At 46.6% G+C, this 14,828-nt stretch overlaps 2 protein-coding genes across 3 annotated transcripts in view; both read right to left on the reverse strand.

Moving 5' to 3' along the window:
• LOC137781058 (transcription factor HIVEP3) overlaps nt 1-4,976 on the reverse strand; it is a 36,444-nt gene extending 31,468 nt beyond the window's left edge. For both annotated transcript variants that reach the window (XM_068569582.1, XM_068569579.1), the window contains exon 1: nt 4,740-4,976. The gene's annotated coding sequence lies outside the window, so the exon portion shown is untranslated. The remainder of the gene's footprint in view (nt 1-4,739) is intronic.
• A 3,764-nt stretch (nt 4,977-8,740) lies between these two features.
• On the reverse strand, nt 8,741-14,602 carry serinc2l (serine incorporator 2, like). The gene is made up of 10 exons (XM_068570467.1): nt 14,487-14,602; nt 13,647-13,808; nt 13,317-13,504; nt 13,134-13,213; nt 12,831-12,968; nt 12,479-12,648; nt 12,305-12,395; nt 11,535-11,685; nt 11,230-11,439; nt 8,741-10,588 (listed from the first exon to the last, which is right to left on the reverse strand). Exons 1-10 carry the CDS (start codon nt 14,523-14,525, stop codon nt 10,450-10,452), a joined length of 1,368 nt encoding a protein of 455 aa, XP_068426568.1. The 5' UTR covers nt 14,526-14,602; the 3' UTR covers nt 8,741-10,449.
• Between the last annotated feature and the right edge of the window lie 226 nt (nt 14,603-14,828).

Raw genomic sequence — 14,828 nt, forward strand, 5'->3', positions numbered from 1 at the left:
GTGTGTGTGTGGGGGGGGGGCGAGGAGCAAATGACCTTCCCGAGTGACGACAGTCGACCACACTGCTGCATAATTAACGGCGACTAAAATGAGGTGTTCTTCATATGACCTTACCTGACAATGTCGCGGGCGCAGCTCGCCCACCGGGGGGAGGAAGGGGGGGAGGGGACGATGCGGCGAATAACTAATGCACATGCATGCACGCCACCGACTCCTGTCAGATATTTTGTATAGGAGACGATGGATCACACAGCAGAGTGTGTACCAGAATGTACAAAAAAAAAAAAAAAAAGGAGCATCCACTGAGAGTTGCACACATCTCGTATGGCATGAGGGGCCCGCCAGGTGAGGGGAGCTCAACGTGGTGCGCCGCAGACTGACAGCGCCACGAGGGAGACAAAACACATCTGGAATCTACTGAGAGCTGTTCCCGCAGATTTCACAAGGATTTTTTTTTGTTTAAAGAGTGCGGCTGAAGGAGGGGGCGATGGGGGGGGGTTTAGGGAGGAGAGTTCAACTGCTCCGCTTCGATGACAGTGACACGGCTGGGGAAGGATTGTGCTGGAGCGTCGCCCGCTGCCTCGATTTGCTCGGGCAGATCCGCGGCGGGGTTGGAAGGATTTTCCTCCCAAAGCCCTCTTACCCTCCCGCGGAGCAGAAATCCCCTCCAATCCTCACTCGCAGTTTTCTGCAGGGATGCCTTACACGCTGAGACAAAGGAGTCCAGTGAGGAGAGGAGAGAAGGGAAGGGCAGAGGAACCGAGAGGAGCGAGGAGAAGAAGCAAAGGGAAAGTGAAAGAGAAGAGATGAGGACGAAAGGAAAGGAGTGGGAAGGCATGGAAACAAGAGGAGAGGAGAGAAAAGACGACGAGAAGACACAGAAAGTGAAGGAAATGACTCTAAAGAGAAGAAACATGAAGAAGAAAGTATAAGGAGATGGATACCATTAAAAAAGCGCATTAGCAGAGTAAAAATGTCTCTCTTCTTCTCCTTCACCCCCCTCTCTCACACACACACACACAAACACACATTCATTTTACACATCGCCATGGAGCCGGGTGTGTAACGGTGCCAAAACACATTGTGGGGGAAGTAAAGCAGAGATTAACCACACATTATCTTAATCACCACATATTATTGTGGCGAACAGAAACCTGGAGATTGGCATCTGTTCAGAGGCTCTGTGTGTGTGTGTGTGTGTGTGTGTGTGTGTGTGTGTGTGTGTGTGTGTGTGTGTGTGTGTGTGTGTGTGTGTTGAGGGGTGTGGTCAGAGGGGCGTCGTGGGGCCCAGAGAGAGAGAAAGAGTTGAACGAGGCAGAGAGAGAGAGATCGAGTTGTGAAATACGACACCTCGCCGGCTGCATCGCCAATCGATGAACACACTGGACGTCCATCTTTAGCCGATCCTTCAAGGCAACACACAATCCTTCCTGGAGAGCGACGCGCCCGACCTCCTGCGGGCGGGGGTTTAACTCCCTTGTTCAAATCTGAATATCCAGTAAATGATAAGCCACTCCGTGTGTTATCACTGGGTTTTTTTTTCGGGGTCATCCCCCTAAGCAGCCTCTACCGTCGAGATCCTGGCCTTGCCCTTCGACAGACATACCTGTGGTGAGCGGAGGCGGGGAGGCTCACGGTCGCTATTGCGCAACACTGGCCACTGTGGAACGGGAACACCTGCACGAAGAAATGCTCTCAACGGTGGAGCGAGGAGAAAGCTGATTTGGACACAAACACACACACACACCGATGTGAACGATAGAGCGTGTCAATCCAGTCGGGGTGGACTATGACGGGCTATGGAAAAGTTGGGAGCGACGTCATGAACTTGTGGCCTATTTGGAGGGAGGATTACCCCTGGACATGCCACTTGGCTCCCAACTGCGCCGAATTAGCTAATGATTAACTCTGACGAAGGGTAGTGTTTGAATGAGTAACCCCCCCTCTGCGGCGCCGCCGTGCCTCAAAACCTGAGCCGACCCGTCCATCACCGTCCACATAAAAGGTTACACAACCGGTGAGGGGAAGGGAGAGGGGGGGGCACACTAACACACAGATGAAGATAGACAGACTCCCGCTCTCTGGCAAACACCAGGAAATTCTAGAGTCGCGAACACACCGGCCTGGGCGAGAGGTTGAGTCGAGGCCAAAGCACTGGTAGACAACCGCACCCCGCTGACTGACACACACACACACACACACACACACACACTGACCCAAATGACACAAAAGCAGAACCACTGACGACAGCGAGGCCAGGAGACTAAATGAAATCCATTCAGAATATTTTACAATGCAATAAAAGTATTAGGCTAGTGGGGCATTTATGAAGTTGACACTCCTGGCTTCCATGTTGCATATAAGTCTGTGTCTGTGTGTGTGAATGTGTGTGTGTGTGCGTATCCAAAGTCTTGTTCCTGGTTCACGCCGGTCATCCAGCACTACAGTGGGTCTATTCTTCTCGGGTGCTTCAGAGAACAGAATTAATGACCATCAGCAGAGACATGAAAAGGTTGTGTCCACCCCGCCACCAGGATTTTTACAGCCTTCCCCGGGTCTCTGTTTGGTTTGCTAGCAGCAGACCAACAACAATGCCATCCTCCTTGCGTGCTCACGCAGAGGAGAAAAACAAAAAAAAAACTTGTAAGACACGCTCACACATGCCATTTAATACTTTGTGTAATCCGTCAAGCCCACAGTCACACGTCAAGCAGAACACACTGCCAACTAACACTTCTGTTCACACCATCCGTGTTACGCCCAAGAATTATACATCAAGGATTCAGACTACACTGTCCTACTCATGCCCTGATCCTTCGCTCCCAGTGTGGTCGTGGTTATGAGGGCCCTGTCATCAGCAGGAGGCGTGTCTGAAGGCCCGAGCGAGGAACTCCACGCGACCCTCGTGGCCGCCGATGGCATCTCGTGCGTTTCGAATCAACGCGTTGCCACCTGCAAGGCCGACTCGGAGAGGTGGAGGTGGTCTGCCACGTAAGTGAAGGGCACCGTACACGGCGATGAGTGGTTCTGTGCTCGCCGGCAGAAGACTTTTCCATGTGCCACGCTGCTTCTGCCAGAGAGAGATACAGACACCCCGAACGCACATAAACCTGCCTCACTGACGGACTCCAGCAATCAGTGTTAGTGCTGCCAGAGGTGCGTTTCACTTTCATTTCACCTGAACACACTCATCGCGCAGGTCCACGCCAACGAATACCAGAGTTTGCACATTCAATTCCAGCTTTAAACAACAACAAAAAAATACTAATTATTCTCTACAAGCCCCTTTCTAGCATTTCAGCCAAGTTACAATGGTACCAAAACATCAACGTAGTCTACCTCGCAGCTTAATGCTTTAACGATGTCAAACAATCTTGGAAATGTGCAAGGAAATGGAGCAGCGCTCTCCTCGGGTGCCTGCTGAGCTGGTGCCTTTCTGTAGCCAGCACCACAAGTGGTCTTGATCCAGGCCAGAGTGGAGCGCTGTGAGGCTGCCACTTTGTGCTGATTCAATAAGAAATAATTGCATATTGGCCTCTCTCCACTCTTCTCCCCCCTTCACCACCGTTGTCTGACACTTTACTGTATTTCTGTGCTTTAAGTTACAGTATACGGACCCGGAGCTGTGGGTATAGGACTCTGCAGCAGGGCTGCTATTGGTAGCGCTGCCTTGGATTGGATGGGGAGTTTCTTTGAGGAGATATTGAAACTCAAAATGTAAAAAAAATATATAGTTTTTGGCTTCTGTGGTCCTCATGTGTCGAGAGCAACACAATGCTTCGCTTACCTCACTTCCTGCCAAACTGCATTGGAGACACACAACATGCACAGACTTTGCCTCGTGTCAATGGTCTTGTTTTTCTTCAGATTTATTTACTTGATGTTAAATCAATATATCAATATCATACTCACAGGTCATACTGCAGACCTCAAAAGTACTGACAGCGAAGAGCTCGCAGATCCATCGAAGTTAAAACGACTGCTGACTTCCTGTTGCTCTGCTCGGTGTGTAGGTGATGGTGTGTATGATGAGTAGTTATGAAAGAAACTATTTAGCATGATAAACGTGTCAAACTACAGTCACACAGTCGTCCATTGTGTTCGTTTGGCAAATGACAATAATATTGGCATCATAGCTGCTGTGCAAAAGGTGAGCCCTGTGTGGGAAGTCTGACTCAAAGCAGTCAGAGGGAGGAACACTTGACGACTACTTGCTGATTGAACAGCTGCCAAATTAAACCTGTTTTGGTCAACTTCACCCATCTATCATATAACAGCGGATCAACTGAACAAAAGCATGATGTCATCCACACACACACACACACAAAAAGAGAAGTTCATACATAACCCATGACAAATAGGTTCACAGGAAGGATTTGACACTCTTGCATGCGTGTGTCAGTCCGCACTGTTGTCTGTTATTAAGCACCAACGCGACGTGATGAAGCACATAATGCTGTCAGCTGGATGTGCAGCGCGCGCGCCCGACGCCGCCGCTGCGTGCAGCTCATCTTAACCTCTTTTTTTTTGTTGTTTCGTTCATCCCATATCATCATCCTCATAACACATAACGAGGCAACTCAACTTCATGACACGTTCCGACTGTGAACACACGGTGCGTGGACGGCGCGCTCAACTTCCACGCCGCGTCGCTCCACGACGCGACAGCGGCAGCGACGCAACAGAAAAACCACAAGTAATAAACAGGCAGCAGCGATGCGTTTCGGTTTCATATTTACCAGCTTGCTTCGGCACGGGCGTCGCAGCCATTTATCCCGTGGCGAAAGGGCCAGAAGTCCGCATTTCCTGGATTGCGACGCCGGATAAAGCTGCTCTCGGTGGCCGCGTTTCCGGGGAGGGAGAGCCGCGGGGGCTCGCGGCGCTTCCCGCTGCGTGTGTGTCAGACCGGAGCGGCGACGCCACGTTCAGCTGATCGCCACAACAAAACAACATCGCGCCCTACGCACACAACACACTCCCGGGCACCGCACCGCCCCGCACGGCAGGTCCCGCTAGGCCCCGCCCCACACACGCCCTCCCCTCTCTCGGCCTCCACCAATGGGCCGGCTCGCTGAGCCCGCCTCCTGAATATCCAATGAGGTGGCAGAGGCAGCCATTGGTCGAGAGCAGAGGTTCCTGGTTAATGCTATTAAATCCAATTAGCAAGGCCACCTCATGCTCGGAACAAGCGTTGTGGAGGCTGACAGGGGTAATCATGCACCCTCTGATCCGAGCTGGTTTACTTCAGTTTTCTCTCTGATTACGCAACATGTCATCACTGTATAATTATACCGCCCTTCGCTACTATACCTAGATATAAAGTGATGCTGACACTGCATCACTTGACGAAAAAAATAAAATAAAATTGGAGGTCAGGACCCAGGTCCACAAATCAATTGACAACTCCTGGATGTCTGTGTGAACTGCTAAAACTTTGTGAGCAGTGTTTTGCATGCAATCTTTTGTACACAACTCTGAGTAAAAAAACTTCTGCTTATCTGATGACTGTGTCAATCTGACCCCATTATGTCTGAAGGCCAAGGGCAGAGGGGGCGAGGGGGTTGTGACTGCTGCATGCATCGGCTTCCTTGAGATCAAACGGGTCTTTAAAGGCCGGTGGACATCAGAGCTCACAGGTGGTGGGGACTGGCAACTTGTATTCGCCCCCTGAGTGACATCATCAGTGCCATAGTGCACAGCACAGGAAGTCAATTGGAAGGCTAAAGCTGCTTTGTGTACAGACGAGTCATATAAGGTTACATGTACACGTTTGATGACGTTGAGTGGAGGAGAACTACTGTAGCATAAGCAACACTTTCATCCTGTCTGCATGTGAGCCCCCCTCCCTTCCCCCTCCTCTTTTCTACCTCAATGTTTCAAGCTGCCCATGCGTCTGCATCCGTCCAGAGAGCTAACTCTTTGTTTTCCGGGTGTTGAGATCGGCTCGACGGCAAAGAGGAAAGGGCAGGAGGAAAGCAGAGGAGAAGTGGGTTTGGATGGGAGGGGGGAGAAGAGGTGCAGAGAAGAGAGCAAAGAAGACAGTGGGAGGAAGTGAGAGACTGAGCAGGAGACGGTGGAAGGAGTGCAGGGACGCTCTGTGGTGTGAACGCTCCGTGCTGCTACAATATGACTCTGACAGGCTTATATAACCAGACAGGCCTGGCATTTGGCTCACAGCAGACGCCGGCTGCACTGACTGTTATATAACTGCATTAGCTGCTCCTCTGAGCTGGGGGAGAGCATGCGCACACAGGAGAGCCCTACACACACACACACACACACGCACACACACACTCCGACTTTCAGACTTCCAGCTTAGTGGCTGCGTTGCCAGCGTGAGAGATTGGCAGCGATCGAAGAGGATTAGAAAAAAACAATGCAAAGTCCAGAGGATGTTTAACAATTCATTACAAGCAAACAGAACTATTGGAGCCCACATGGTTGATGCAACTGGACTTTATAACTTAATCACTGGAGAGAAACGACGCAGTGAGCCTGACAGGCATCCGCATCTTCACTTCCCGTCACCCAGCAACAAGTGTCCCATCCTGAAAGGCCTAATTGGGGTTTAATGTCGGGTAAATGTTTTCAGTGCACACACAGTATGCCAGCAGGACTCAAACTCAATTAACTCCCCCTGCATGCAGCACATCATTTAATGGGCCTTGATCCCGCTCTTAAAAACCCAATTACACCTCAGACGGGCCCCTTCCTGTCATTCTGTCAAAGAGGTGTTCAGGGACGCACAATCCTCTCGTGAAACAACGCTAATCCAAATCAACATCGGGGGACAGCTGCACCGTTGAAGCTTTGTCGGCTCGTGGTGATGAACACCGGAACACAGCTCAAAGGATGTGACGATCTGCATGAGAATGACTTGATTCACGACAAGTGAATAAGCAAAATGCGGCTAAACACTGACATTTTCAGACTAATGTGAGGAAAGGGGAAGCCAAGATTAAGGTCAGGGGATAACAGTGAAAGCGATAACCATTGTTTCCGTCAATCTGCAATTAAAAGTCCCGGGATGCCTAACCAAGCATGGCTGCAGAGCTGCACTAAGTGGTTCATAATCAGCACATTACAGCCTCTGATCTCTTATTACAGCGACAAATTGCATCTGATGATAACAGAGGAAATGAAGGTGGGATTTATGACACCGGAGCCCAGTGGCCAAAGACGCAGAGCGTCTTAAATCTATCCTGGGAGAAGAAAACGAGTTCACATTTTTTACACCCGATGATAACGGGGGAAATAAAAGTGGGATTTATGACACTGAGCTAATTTGTTCTCAGTTGCTCTTGGCCGTGTTGAGAGGCTCTTAAACTTCCAGTAGGACAAATAGAAGAGTGTCTTTGGTATCTTAAAACGTAAATACTATAAATGCTTCAATTAACGATAGAAACATGAGGAAATAAAACACATGAGGTACGTGGTGGACAGAAGAATGAAACTGGAGAAATTACGACCGAAACTTTCAGAGATTTGGCGGAAAAGCTGCCGGTCTGTTCTCGTGCGAGGAGTGACATCATCGGTTTACAATGACTGTGCAGTTGCAAGGCTCGACAGATCCTGTGCGTGCGTCTGACCCATGAAGAGAAGTGTGTCAGGCCAGCGTGCAGTGCACTGCTACGCAGAGCAGACAGGACTTCCACTCTGCAAAGCATCATTCAAGCCCCAGCGCAGGAGCCAAGAGATGGCCGACGAGCTCACACAAAGAGACTCGAGGCAACTCTCATCGCTGAAACTTGTGTTTGCACACGTGCACCTTTTGACCTCATTTCTGTAACAAAAACAATCGTTTTAGTTACATTTACAGTTGTGTGTTGTTGTCCCCTCCACAGTGTCAGTGATGTCTTTGTTTCTGCCGCCGCACGCGAAGGAAAGGGGACTTCCTTCTATCAGCTCAACCGCGACACGATCCATCAACTCAGGATTGTCATGGATAGGCTGAGCGAGGGGTGGCGTAGTGGGAGTCGACAGGAGGGGTAGTGTGTCCTGAACACATCCAGACCGTGCCAACTGGTTGGAGTGACTGCAGCGGGCCAAAACCAACAAGCTCCGTTTGCCAGCCAGGCGAGAAAAAGGAAATAGAAACAGCAGAGGTTGCAAACACTGGCACACACTGCTGTGTGTGTCTGTAGTAGAAACAAGGGATACATCACACACACATTCACGGCTTCAGTTTACAATTAGGCAAAAAGCTGGTCAGCGCTCTAACTATTTTTAGATCCACGAGTCTTTGGGCTTCTGTCACAAGAAGCTGAGTGGCGGAGCAAACACACAGTTAAGGGACGAAACATCTGTGGCTGAGAAAGCGGAGTCAAGAGCTTAAGCGGCGGAAAAGTGAAACACAGCAGGGGACGTGGCAGAGTGAGGCCAAAGAGAAAGGCAACCCATCTGAGCAACGTGCCAAGCATATGGTTTGCTTGTTTTGGACTGTCATCTTGGCTTATGATATACATCTGTACTTCACCCAGAGTAGGGAACATGCTGTGATGTGTAGATCAGCCCCTCCTTTATCCCCAACTCTGGTACCTCATGACCTGGATCTATGGCTGGTGATGTACGTAGGCACCCTGTATCAGCACCCTGGTGACGCATTAGAAACAGGGAGATGTTATGTACAATCAATAACATCCTTGGGGGCTTTTAAATCCCCCTCATCTATTGGACATTTTGCGTTACTGGAAACAAAGTGAACGGGTTCAATTGAGGCTCAATCAAGACAGAGAATGAGTGATGTATTCCTAGCTTTATTAAAAACAGCTTTTATACATTAATTACAATATTAATTCATGTCAGAAGCACATGCCTGTTTGACAGTCGATGAGCGACTCACCACAATGTAAGGCAAGGCATAATAACACACGTCAGCATTAGTGTTTTAATATTGTTGAAACGCAGGACTATACACAATAAGGCACGTTTTTTTTTAAATCTTAAACGTTAAAGTCCAAATAGAGCAAACTTTCACACACCAGCAGGTCAACAGGTGTGTAGAAGAATACCAAAATAGAACAAAAAAACTCCCGCACACTGTCTTCTTCACTTGTATTGAGATATATTTAATAACAAGGTTTTGGTAATTATGACTGATGTCATTATACTAGTGTGACATGATTGATCTACCAACTTATTTAAGAGATGATCTCTCATTGTTTTGTAAAGAAACCGGTCTACATATCTGTGAATGCAAGTGAGGAAGAAAGTGTGTGGGAGGGTTTTTTTTCTGAAAAGTTAGGATCTAAAACTGCCAATTCTGCCACAGAAAAATGAATTGCAACAGTCCATTTATAATACTCGTTATGAGGCCAGACAGGAAATCTGATTCATTTGTGGGCATTGAAATGTTTGATAGTGACACAACACAAAACAATAACAGTCTCAGGATTGTACCAAAAGCATTATAAAGTACAAAAAAAGTATTATTTAAACCTATCTAACGATACAATCTGTGTACCACCATAACAACCATGAATACTCTGAAAGTCAGTACCATTTAACAGCAATTCACAATTTCTGAAATATACTATTGTTTAACTATTAAAAAGTTTTTTTTTTCCTTCAACTTATCTCAATAGCACGCTTTGCTGCAACATTCTGGAAATAATAGGCATTTGTGAGCGCACATGCCGCCTCCTGAACCGTACCACTGCCCATCGCATGACGCTGATTGCTGTGGATCAATACGTGTCTCCCTGCTTCAAACAGACTGCTATACTGGTGCAGGTGGCTGCCTGTGGCTAAACAGGGCCAAACATAGCCAGGCATGGAAAGGCAGAGCACCAGAGATAAAATATCCTACGTTGGAGTGGACGAGGAAGAGCTGAGATTTGACTGGTGGTCTATTAAGAATCTCTCGCTTGAGGTGTAATGACGTGGATTTGCATACAGCCGGCCCCTTAAGGGGAAGCCCTGTTATGATCTGTAGGGCGTGTCATATTAGTCTTATCTAGTTCTCACAGTCAACTCACTCTGGGGCTCCGAAAAGAGGGCTCTTCTCGTTGCCTCCAGCACTAAAGGGAGTCCGGCTAATCAGGGATTCCAGACCCGGCCAATCAGAGAAGTCACAGGCATCGAGAAAGTGGCTTGTTGTTGAGTCTTTGCGATAGTTCAGACTACATCAGGGGTTGCCTGTGAAGGGGAGTCATTGGCGAAAAATAATGACTTCTTGTCGGCAAAAACCATCATCAATCTGGTTTACGGGAAAGAAAAAAATCAATTTTCCAGTAATCTGTAGTGATTGTCGCACTAAGGATTCACACTGAGAGGAGTAAAACAACAAAAGCACAATCAAAAAAAGAGGCAATTAATTGAAAACAACCACAAAAATAAATGTATTTCCTTCATGATATCCTTCCCTTTTTCTTCATAGCATCCTTCACACAGCCGGATACACAGGGAAAGTAACTAAACAGCCAAATACAGCAAAAAGACAAAGCATACTCAGTTGAAATCCCTGTCGGGGAAGATGAGAGGGGCGATGAGGGTCCAGAGGTAGAGTCCGATGCCCAACCAGCTGGAGCACATCTTCACCCACACAGCTGGCATAGTGCTCTGCATGGCCTGGGTGGTGGTTTCTGGTCTGAGTTAGGACAAGAAGCAAAAGCAAAAGTTAAACCAAGTTAGCTTAACTTGTGTCCTCATATTCTTCCACATATGGCCCATGAATGATTGGAAACTTCACTGTAGGGGATGGGCTTTTCCATTTTTAGAAAATTACAGTCAAGCTCTGTCCAAAGGAATGGATAACTTTGTAGTGCGGTGAGGTGCCCTCTAGTGGCCGTATGAGAGGCCTACAAAGCCTGTTCTGAAAGCTTCTGGTTTCAAAAAGCATCACACAAGCATCAAACATGCGTACATTCTTGCATCAGTTATTGCATTACATATCTGAAGAATCATGCCAGTTTGGGTAATACAATTGTTTGTTTGCATTCATATGTTTAGCTAATATTTTAATATTCTGTAATCAAACTCACACCTGGATTATGTCAAGTTCAACTAAAACCATATTTATTGATTGCAAACTTCTTTAAAGATGGTTCAGCTCCTTCATAGGGCCCCGTAAGCCATGCTAGTGAGCCAGCATGCACAGTGTCAGGACTCTGGAACTAGCTAAACTTGCTGGAAGGCTGTTTTGAAAAAGGCTGATGTAAAAAAAAAGAAAAGGCTGAGTCTCTGTCCTTACGTTACACTTCAAACAGTCTGTAGGTGAGGGATACTTACTGGTACCAGTTGGTGAGAGTCATCATGATGTACAGAGAGGCCAAACAGAGGTGGAAGTGGAAAACAGAGTAGCTGTAAGAGACTGTCTCCTCCTCGTCGTCCATGGCCCTGAGTCTGCCGTCCTCTCCCACCACACCCTCTCCACCCGACCCTCCACCCTCCTCCGTCTGCATCAACTTGTTTACCTGGGTGTTACTGGACGAACGGATACTGAGGAAGAGGCGGAGAGAGAGAGACGGGTTTACAAAACCAGGAACAATACCAAACTGTACATGGCGTATAATTTGTGGTGGTTTTAAACCTACCTGGCATAGAGAGTGCAGAAGAGGAAGATGATCAGGCCAACAATGCTCTGAGCGTCCCACCACTGCACCTGTCCTGTGGCGCCGTCACCAGACGGCTCAGTGGTGCTGACGTTGGACACTATACTCAGCAGGCTGGGGTTACAATTTCGATCTAAAACATCCGAGCGCACACACATAAGGTATTTTATTACACTTTAATAAGTAACATCATTAAAAACATCATAATACAAAAAACACGATTACGCTCCTTAAATGTCACTGTTAACAGTGACATTTAAGAACTAGTTGTATTTTCCTGTTAGTAGTGGTACGTTTCTGCTTCAGTCATGTATGCGATGGAAATTGAGCAGCATTTGCATATGATATCTAGCAAGGACAACAGTGTGTGCAGTGTTACAACATCAGTGAACCAAGAAAGAGGAAGTTCTCTGGAATGACAAACAGTCCAGTTGTATGTAGATTGTGTATAGACTCTATATGCATTTCCAATGTGTTTTGTGTAGATGTTTCTCAAAGGCCTACCTATAGAGACAACTAACCCTACTGTCACCACAAGCGTGAGACAAGGAAAGGTGTGCTAACTATAAGCAAAAAGCAGCTCTTTGTCCCTAAAACTTGCCATGTAAAAACTTACCAGCATGATCAAAATGCTGCAGCAGTTAACCAGCAAATGAATGTATTGACAGAAAACAGTGAGAATGATTACAACTGAACAAGCAGAACCGTCAGAAAGGAGCTGCAACTGCGGACCAAGACCAGAGGAGACTCACTTGGATTGTTGGTCATCGCGGACCAAGTGACATACATGGTGTAGAGGGAGATGAGTGATGCCTGGAGCAAACCGGAGTGTGGCTGGGCTTCCTGTAACAACCAGGACAGACATACATTTAATGTGTTTCCTAGTATATCTGCATCAGTATAGTCTTACACTGGGCCACACTTACTTGTATCTTGGGCAGAATGGAGACGATGGAAACGATGATGCAGAGGATGAGGTTGATGCTGATGAAGACTTTGTGCTCCGTGCAGTCGTCAGGCTGTGTGTAGTAAATGTAGAAAAGCACCACAGCAGTGAAAGCCAAAGCATAGTAGAGGAAGGTGAAAGACAGCAGGCCTGGAAATGACACAGATATGCATTAACACATATAGATTAAAACCACAGACAAAATAAGGTGCTATTGACTTGGCTGGATGAGGAGATCTTATTAAAATATTACGTTAATTATATAATTCATCAATTGGCAAATATGTAGCATAATATGGCAATAAATGTATTTTTTCAAGTGATTGCTGTACCTGCAAACCAGCATTTGTTGTCACTATCTTCAGCATTTCCCACCCACACCTTGTTCCAGGAGTGGGCAAAATCGATGAGAAGAATAAGTTGGATCAGAATGAAGATGAAGGATCCCACGACTCCGAAGTAAAACCACACTGTCAAGTGAAAAAGAAACAAACAAAAAAAAGTGTTGATCAGAAATAGATATTTCTCCTTTGAGTAATTTAGTTATGATTCATAGTCAATTCAGTGTCTGCTTTAAAAAAAATATACAGTCTACTTTTTACTGTCCATAGTAATGCAACAGAGTCTGTTAGTACCGGTATGAAACGCTCCATCAGGGATGAAAAAAGCTCCCACTGTAATCCCAATCAGGATCAGAAATTTAAAGAACCAGAACCTGTAAAGTAAACAGTCACAAACCCACCATCAGTACAGCAGACGGACACAAGTAGCACACCCCTCAACACAAGTATTTCATAAGAGCTCAATCGAGCACATACCCATTTTGAATAGCCGCACGGGGGTCTTTGCTGCTCCGGACACGAATCATGATGGCGGAGAAGAGAAAGAAGAAGCAGGTCATGGCGAAGCACATGCGGTAGACAGACTTGTAGCCCACAATGATGTCACAGTCAACCTGGTTTTCAAAACCAGGTATAGCACTTCCTCCCTGGCAAAATCCTGGGATCTACAAAACAACAGACAGCAATGTGTAATTAATCTTATATAGAAAACATATATTAAAAAAACATTTCAAGGATCTAGCAACTGAATGCAATACAACCATGAACACTGTGATACAACCGGATTCGGAGGATCAGTGGTCTCACCTTACGGAGCTCCGTCTCCATTCCAGGAAGGATCATGATGACGGACACCAAGGTACCCAGCAGCAAAAAGAAGGAGAAAACCAGCCGAGTGATGGTGGAGTTGTTGGAGGAGGGACAGCAGCCACACAGCAGGCATGGCGCCGAGCCACACAGACAGGAGGCCTGCGGATGATGGAGAGGAAGGTCAAAAGAGTGGAGAGAGAGAGAGAGAGAGAGAGAGAGAGAGAGAGAGAGAGAGAGAGAGAGAGAGAGAGAGGTGGAAAGAGAGAGGTTAAAGCTTCAGGCAGGAAAGGCTTTACAAATAAAAGACAAGTCAAATAATTTTGATCAACTGCTTTACTATATATATATATATATATATATATATATATATATATATATATATATATATATATATATATATATATATATCCCCATTAGAAATACTGAGCTGGTAAAGTATTTAACGGGAAAGTAAATACTGATATAGACACAGGATTCAAGTGGATGAACCTCCCTCCCACAAACTGTATCTGACTCATTAGACATTGACTAATGATTCATTACCTGATGGTTCTAAGGTTAGGTTCAATGGCCCATTACGTCACGCCCTCTGCTGATTAATTATCTTCGTAAGCCAACTTCCTTTATGTTTAATGTGTCCAGTGCGGCTGATATTGGACGTAAAGACAATAAATCCACCGACGTCGCGCTTAAAGGACTGCTAATTCTTTAGCTAACAGTCGCCTCAGTTTAGCGTTAGCTCACCTTAACGTCAACACGAAGAGAGCGAGCTGACGTCACAGCCGCCCGTTAGTTTAGTGAATAACGTTCATATTGGTATTGTGGATCGATACTTACGCAGCTGGCGAAGGAGCACAATGCCAGACAAGCCCCCATTTCACGTGAATCTGCTGAAATTAACGATAGCGGCCGGTAGTTGAACGTCGCCGTTCGCTGACTGTGGTCAGTGTACACAAACCGAAGCCGGAAGTTAATCGAATGCTTTTCAAAATAAAGGTATCCCCGATTAAAATCTCTTCAATATAAAATACCTCACTGCCTTATGCTCGGCCCACAAAGAAACAATTAGATGATAATGCATTTTTGAGGGATATGAACACTTTTATTATTTACACCAATCCTCCTCAAAAAAAAAAGTGTATGGTTGTGTCTGCAGAGCACAATGGTTAATAATAATTA

The sequence above is a fragment of the Clinocottus analis genome, unplaced genomic scaffold (assembly GCF_023055335.1).
Source record: "Clinocottus analis isolate CAN_PGR_092001 unplaced genomic scaffold, fCliAna1.0.p SCAF_9, whole genome shotgun sequence".
Taxonomy (NCBI): Eukaryota; Metazoa; Chordata; class Actinopteri; order Perciformes; family Cottidae; genus Clinocottus; species Clinocottus analis.

Bases quoted from the DNA above. Each gene is read 5' to 3' on its own strand.
- serinc2l (XM_068570467.1), bottom strand. From the start codon at position 14,525: ATGGGGGCTTGTCTGGCATTGTGCTCCTTCGCCAGCTGC. The intron at 12,649-12,830 runs GTACAGCAATCA...TGTCATTTCCAG, and splicing joins CAACAAATGCTGGTTTGCAG to GCCTGCTGTCTTTCACCTTC. The intron at 10,589-11,229 runs GTAAGTATCCCT...GTCCTAACTCAG, and splicing joins ACTCTCACCAACTGGTACCA to ACCAGAAACCACCACCCAGG.